The 7,734-nt window shown below is 31.2% G+C and overlaps 2 protein-coding genes across 3 annotated transcripts; one reads left to right on the forward strand and one right to left on the reverse strand.

Moving 5' to 3' along the window:
* Nucleotides 1–345: 345 nt before the first annotated feature.
* On the forward strand, nucleotides 346–2,610 carry LOC140892865 (biogenesis of lysosome-related organelles complex 1 subunit 2-like). Its single transcript, XM_073301891.1, has 3 exons — nucleotides 346–449; nucleotides 1,490–1,629; nucleotides 2,150–2,610. The coding sequence occupies exons 2-3, from the start codon at nucleotides 1,534–1,536 to the stop codon at nucleotides 2,414–2,416; spliced, it is 363 nt and encodes a 120-aa protein (XP_073157992.1). The 5' UTR covers nucleotides 346–449; nucleotides 1,490–1,533; the 3' UTR covers nucleotides 2,417–2,610.
* A 251-nt stretch (nucleotides 2,611–2,861) lies between these two features.
* On the reverse strand, nucleotides 2,862–4,149 carry LOC140886077 (NAC domain-containing protein 105-like). Of its 2 annotated transcripts, none has more exons than XM_073292582.1 (3): nucleotides 4,073–4,149; nucleotides 3,502–3,758; nucleotides 2,862–3,383 (listed from the first exon to the last, which is right to left on the reverse strand). In XM_073292582.1, exons 1-3 carry the CDS (start codon nucleotides 4,128–4,130, stop codon nucleotides 2,880–2,882), a joined length of 819 nt encoding a protein of 272 aa, XP_073148683.1. In that variant the 5' UTR covers nucleotides 4,131–4,149; the 3' UTR covers nucleotides 2,862–2,879. The 2 variants fall into 2 exon arrangements, with proteins under 2 accessions (XP_073148683.1, XP_073148684.1); XM_073292583.1 differs by lacking the exon at nucleotides 4,073–4,149 and adding an exon at nucleotides 3,928–3,977.
* Between the last annotated feature and the right edge of the window lie 3,585 nt (nucleotides 4,150–7,734).

The raw sequence follows: 7,734 nt of genomic DNA on the forward strand, positions 1-7,734 counted from the left end.
TTCAGTTTTATTTACCTATCTAATTTGTTTGTTTGTTTTTTTGGTAATTTTAATCATGTGATGCTGATGTGACATCAATACATTGCTTACGTGGAGCTGATATGTATAGTGTCACATAAACATTTTCGACGAAAAATGACTAAAATTACAAAAAAATCGAAACATACGGGATTAAAATTGAAATTTAAAAACATAGAAGGCCAAAATCCCAAAGTGACAAAATTATCGGACCAAAATTGCACTTTGTCAAAAAAAAAAAAAAAAAAAAAAACTTTGAGATTGAGGCAGTTTAGATAAAAATGTCAAATATTTGGGCGAGGTGAGAAATTTGTGGGAGCACAATGCAATATTTCTACTTTTGGTTTTCCATTGAAGACCATTTCGCAATCACCGTCTTGCTTCTCTCTCAAACACAACACGGACTCTTGAATCTGCCATAACCATTACAGGTACAGCTCTTTCTTTCATTCTACTCATCTATGGGCATTGAAGTGTCGGATTTTTTTGGTTTTCTTTTTTATTGAAGATTTATTAAAAATTTGCCGAATTTTCTCAACTTGACAATTGGGTTTGATATGTCAGTTTGAGGAAAGTTTTAGTATTTTGTTGAAAAATTCTGAATTGGTTAGAATATTTACGCAAATACCCGTGATGCATGATTTTCAGTTTGGAATGCTTACCCGATTCATTTCCTGGAAATTTATAGTTCTAAACTGTGAATTCATCGGAGTCTTAGTAGAGGATTATCATGAATGTACCTCAAGATTCTTCAGGAAAGTAATTTTATGATTTATTTGAACTGCTAAAATCTCATTGGTCGAAATATCCATCTATCAAATCAACTCTATCCATATATGTTTGATTAGAGAGAGCTACTCAGCATTTTCAGGTCTGCCTGGTGAAATGGCATAGGCTATTCAACTTAAGAATAGATATTCAACTTCTTTCACCTGGTAAAATTCTTACAAGAAATTTGGGTCAATCATGCCAAGTTCATGTCTGGAAATACAATATTGCATGGATGTACAGAACTGTTTTTGTTGAGGAACCTATCCACTATTGGTGCGTAGTTTTTGTTGACTTACATGGTATTGCAAGATTACTTTGGATCTTTGATCTTGCTTCTCACTGTCACACTTATCTATCAGCCTAAGAATGATAGATTGCCTTGGATGCCTAACCATATTGATTGTATCTTTCTTTGGAAAAAAATTGGTACATGGATGAAAGGTATCTTTTAGTTGTGCATATCTTATATGTAATCCAAAAATAAGTGTTGCACTTGGTGACTCCAGTAGTTTTCTTATCTGGCTAATGGGAAAGTGATCACTGCATGAAAGGAAATTGTATGATTGCACCCAAATTATTTTGTGATCCGACTCAACTTTTTCTTCTTGTTAAGAATGAGTTTAAGGATAGCAAGGTGTGAAAAGGTGGGAAATATTTGACAATTTCATTGACAAACATTTACCTCTGCATGATGATATAGGCTAATTAGTCTAGCGACTAGCGGGAACCTGAGTGTGTCTCCTAATGGCTTCTGGGAAGGAGATGGAGCAAGATTATCTGGCCGAGTCCCTCAATGATCTCTTCACCAGTGTCTCTAATATGATTAAAGGCGACCTTCAGGTAATAGCTTCATGAGATGTTTCGTTGGTTTAAATTTAAATAATACGAAGGAGTGAATGAGTTCATGGAGAAGTGCTATATGTTGAATTGGTGATATATGCATATACTTCGTTTGCGTGGGACAATTGCTCCATCCTGTTCAAGAATTATGATATTTCAATGGGTAATTATTTTCTAAACCTTGATCAGTACTTTTGTTATTCCAAATAAATCCAGTCAATCCATCTTGCCTGCCCAGTCGATCTTCTCCCAAATTATTGGATCAGCCCTTGCTTCTTAGGTTAGTGTCTCTAGCGAGTTTGAAATCAATGCAAATGATGCTTATTCCCTTTGGTCTAGGTAAAGATTTTTTGGGGAAATTCTGGCAATGTTGTGGGATCATGCTTAGCTTAATATACATGCATAACGACTTTTAAATGGTTTCTTATTCTTATTTCCTCGAACCTTTTTCCCAATGCTCTTGTTGCTATGTATGACTCATCCTGCGAGCTGAAAGCCTGAAACTGTTCAAATGTCTCAGGGAACAAATGACTTGCTCAAACTTTTGGAGAAAATGAATATAAGGGTCTCGGAAGAATACACAGGCTTTGGCGATGTGGCTTCTGGTTTAAGAGTATATTTGGAGCAACTGAAATCAAAAAGTAATGGCTTCGACCAATATGTTCAACAGATCGATTCGATAGAGCAACAAGTCACCGAGTTTGAAGCTGTAGTTTCTATGCTTGATAAATACGTTTCTCTGTTAGAAACAAAGATGAAATCTATCTACCAGATTCCACCTTCATAGATTTTGTTCATTCTTTCAAAATAATGATCATATCATCATTTTTTTTTTTAAAAAAAAACAGAAGTTCTACCTAAGCACTTATTTTAGATTTTAGAGACATTAGAGTTGAGCAAAATGTCGCAAGTCAGTCTTTGGTTCTCTCTTGTGTTATCGAATACATTAATTATAGTTTGTGAATAAATAATCAAATAATTGATTTGGATTTGATATTTTGGTCGTTGACTAAAAATCTGTGCCGTCATTCCTTTAATCCTTTTCCTTTTCCTTTCTATTTTTTTTTGGGGGTTTAATTATCATAATGATTTAGAGGCAAAATAAACACCTTCAACTATATATAAGTACTCAACTACATTTCAGATATGTTTAAATCTTAACAATAAAATCAATATACTAATATTGCTGATTCATAAACTTTGAGATATATCTCATCTACGTGCGTACAAGTAATATAATACCTGCAGCCCTAACAACTACTCCCGCTGCTGCTTAGAAGTGAGTACTGTTGTGGCACTACGAAGCTGCTTTCGGGTCGGCCAAAATAGAATCCGTATTGAGACTGATTCATATCATGAAATGGGTCGACTTGCCAGTGATCGTCTGGAAGAATTGCGAACACGTTGTTGTTGTTGGGCGTATATCCATCAAACATATAATTCTGATCATGATGACCAATACTAGTATTGGCTGCAACCGTAATATCATCCATATTAAAATTAGTTGCTTGGCCATTAGAGTGATTCACTCGATCATCTTCAAAAATCTTATCATCTGTAATGTCTTCGAGATATTTAAATTCTTCAAATGATTGGCCATCCTCCAAGTGAATGTGATCATTTACTTCATCATCTTTCTTCGCTCTCTTGACAGAAATCGGCCACTCGCAGTCGGCATCATCTTTGATTGATCTCTTCATGCCCACCGTCTGTTTGTTTCTGTATATTTTGTTAATAACCCAATATTTCATGATCTGCAAAAAAAAAAAAAAGTTGCAAAAGTTAGATTATATATGCATTGCATGTGTTTGACAAGCTAGGAAATTTATTCCAAGACATGAAAATTAATTATGATTTAACTTACGTACGTACCTTGTTGTTTGAACTACTAATTTTGACAGAAGTGGTTGTATATTCATTCATCTTAAATTCCGTTCTCTTGTTCTTGTCTTGGTAAAAATCAAGGGATCTTTTGTATCCTATCAATGAGCCCGCACGATCGTACACCGGTTTATCCTTAGCCGTTGCTTTCCAAAACCCGCCCTTGGTCTTGCGGGAAGACCGCTTCCCGTTGCCCTCCATCTCCGTAAAGAAGTAATATTCTTCCGATTCCTTGATTTCTGCCATCCCTGGATATATCATCAAAAAGAAATATTATTAATTATATATATATGATCAGTTAAATTATAGAATTATATATATATAATTGGTATTAAAATTGCATATTGTATTCAAGATATCGAATGTCAAAGAAAGAAAGTAAATATCGGTGAGTATTAATTATTTAATTAAAATTACATGCATGGACGGCGATCGATGATCCACAAGCCAAATATTATTAATTTCATGAACAAGATCAATCGGACCGTGAACATATATATAAACAACAACAATAATAGTTAATTATATTGATTGAAAGTTAGAATCATGAATGAATACATACCGATGAGTTCTTGAGGGTTGTGATCGTAGAAGTTGACACAAGGAATAACACGTTCCATTCCGTTCGGCAGAGGGAAATCCTTAACCTTGAGCGTTAAATAAATTTGAGTTAGAGAGTCCTCCTTTCAATTAAAAACGTAAAGGTGACCATAATCCAATTTAAATTATTAATTTATCCACTTTTTTTGGATTTTTTGAATCGATTTTTACGGGACAAAGATTTTAGTAAGATTGCTAAAAGATTCTAATATCCCGACCCATTTGTTTTATGATTAGTGTATTATTATTTTAATTTCCCATCCCATAAAAATTCTACAGATTTTTATTCCAAACTTATCCGAACCTTAAATTTTTCTTTATTCATGGATGACGTATTTGTGTTTTCATGAAAAATGATTTAGGCCCATCAATTTTATTGGTTGATTAAAATTTGTGAAGAGGTTTTTTTTTTTTCTACGTCTATAAACTGTAAATATTATTTAAGAAATTTTCGGTGTATTATATGCTATGTTTAAATCGTTTAATTTCGATTTTTGAATATCTTAATTTATTGGATAGGATTTCCATTTTGAAAAGATATATTTATGTCATTCTTGGTGCACAAGTTTTAGAATGAGATTTTAATTTATTTTTTTTTACATTTATTATTTTCAAGATTTATGTTCAAAATTTTTTATGTATTTGATATGCTGTGTCGGTCATGACATTAAAAAAAAATCCCTACAATTAATTTTAAAAATTTACGGTAATATTACTAACTATATATTATTGTTCTTAACAATTAATATTATTTGAAAATAATAAAAGAAATTAAAACTTTTAGTAGTGAACTTGACGATAAATATACATTATATTATATTTTATAAAATATGTGCAATTTATGTTTTACGAAATAAATATTTATGTTTTATCAAATAAAAAATAATATATCTCACATCCAATATCATTAGGTTTCACAATCTACACCTTGGCCTATTTTGAATAGTAGCCTCACGTTTTCATGCTTCAATATCAATCTAATCGCGGTCGGTTGTTATTATGTGAAAAATTAAAATGCAATTAAACGGTTATACATGCCCTAACCAGTACAATCAATAATTTCATTTCGTTTATTTTTTAATTTTTTCAGCAAAACTCGTAATTTTTTTGATTAACATCCTCCATTACAATGGTAACATCTTGCAATGGATTGATGATCTATTTGTTTTTTTTTCCAAGATGTTATGTTATTACCAGATTTGTAGTAGATTAACTCACCAAGTCAACACATTATTTTAGAATCAACTGTCCAAAATTTCAATCAACACTACAAAATTGGACTAGGCGATTGATATATTCAAAGGAGCGACACATAATGGAATTCATAAGGTGGATCAAAAATACAACGTCCTCAAGGGCAGAAGCTGGAACAAGTTTCTAACAAGATTACAAGCTCCCATAGTCCATGGAGGATAGACAAGTTGGTAATTTCTGAGATGACGTAAAAAGAGATATCTCAGCATTGCGAGTTCGATCCTCATGTGAAGCATATTTTCTGCTAAAATATTGTGGGGTATGCTCTGGGGGTTGGGTAATGCTGCTACCTCCTTCAAATCTCTGTCGCTCGTGTACATCACTTGATTTAAACTACGCATGAGCCAATGGACCTCTAACTCATGTGAAATGAAGTCTCCTTCGAGGTCAACTTCTTTTTTTAAGATTACGAGCTCTAGTAGCTTGATAACATGGTGACCTTGATGATTTGGATTTTTTTGCAAACGATCTCAGTTTCGCCATAACTTGGTATCTCTAGAGTACCTTTAATTTGAGTTCAAAAATTTATTATTATTTTTGAAAGGTTCGAAAACCAATATTATCATTTTTTTTTGAGAAAACCAATATTATCATTTAAGATTTAATTCAATTATAGAACTTGGTATCTCGAAAAAGAAAATCTATAACTGCAGAAAATTCGACTCTTTATTTATTTTTTTCCCTAGTAAATCTACATATTATCTTCGGAAAATATCTCTCTTTTGAATCTGGCATGTTTAATTCATATTATTGCAATTATTATCGCTGAACACCACCCTTTCTATTTGAAACCTCAGATTTCATCACTAGTGGTGTGATTACAAACCTATGGAATACTCGAGATGATTACGATCAATCTTGATCCTAATACTTGAATCTCTCTGCTAGAAATCATCCAACCATGAAAACGGATGGCAAACTCTTTGCATACTCCAAAACATATTGTGATAACTTCATTGTCCAGTATCCTCTATCTTACGAAACTCTCAAGTCATCACCTCGGAAAATACAATATGCCATCCCGCCGAACACTTAGATGGGCTAACACAATATTTGGCATTAGTAATCTGAATCGAATGTTTTCATCTATCTTGTCACTCGAGATATCATTCAAAGCGACACTGACTATCCTGTCATGGATAACGACAAATCCACATCAACTTGACTTAATAACTGGGACGAACAAAACTGGTTAACCTCAATTCTACATTGAGTACTCAATACTTGCAGCAATCCAACTAACTGAATTCTTTTTGAGAATAAAAAAATAACTGAAATTAAAAAGTAATAATAAAATCTAATAAAATTTCAATTTTTTAATCGAAAATTTGTAAAAATATTATATGTTTCATTTATGGATATTATTTAGGCACAAAAAAATTAATTGAAGTTCAAAAATAGTGATTCTATCCAATCAAATTTCAAATTTGAATAAAAAAACATTATCATCATCATTATTATATAAAATTAATAATAATTATTTTCTTATGTTTTGGCAAAAAATTATTATTTTTAGCTAAAATCTGTTTATATATATATATATATATATATATATTTAAATAGATATAGATTAATTTATCTCGGTATAATCATCTTTCAAAAATCAATATTATCAAGAAAATCAAGTTTCAAAAAAATCAATATTATCAAGAAAATCAAGATTTTGTTATCTTATAGAATTGAAAAAAAAAAAAATGGTTTTCAAACTGATGTGCAAAGATTGGATTAATAAGGGAAATAATAATCAAATCTTTTGGTTTCATAATTATTTATGGTACATGAATCAAAAGATTAATTATTTATTTATTTAATGTCAATCATATAATTAATATAAAATGGCAAAACTTCTATGAGACGGTTTCAAGGGTCATTTTTATGAGACGGATCTCTTATATGGGTTATCCATTAAAAAATATTACAATTTATGCCAAAAGTATTACTTATTATTATAAATATGGGTAGGATTGACCGGTCTCACAAGAGTGTTACTCATATAAAATTAGTATATTATCCCACATATCTTATTTTATTTATATTATAGTTAAAAATAAAATTTCCCACTTTATTATCTTATAATGATTCAAACAAATTTATATATTATTGATAATAATATCCAATTCTTAAACTATAATCTTTTTTTTTTCAAAAAAAAAAAATTTTAAAAAAGGTTCCTATATATATCTAGTTGAACTCCAATATGATCAATAATCTCGCATATAAACTTTGAAGACCACAAATTGTAGAAGAAGATAGAAGACAAATAATAAATCGTGGAAATTGCAGTTCTGAGTCGATGATCCCAGAATTTATGTTATTGGAGGTGCTAATCCGATTGCCAGTGAAGGCCGTATTCAAATTCAAAGTGGTTTC

This window comes from Henckelia pumila, chromosome 3, assembly GCF_033568475.1.
Source record: "Henckelia pumila isolate YLH828 chromosome 3, ASM3356847v2, whole genome shotgun sequence".
NCBI classification, from domain to species: domain Eukaryota; kingdom Viridiplantae; phylum Streptophyta; class Magnoliopsida; order Lamiales; family Gesneriaceae; genus Henckelia; species Henckelia pumila.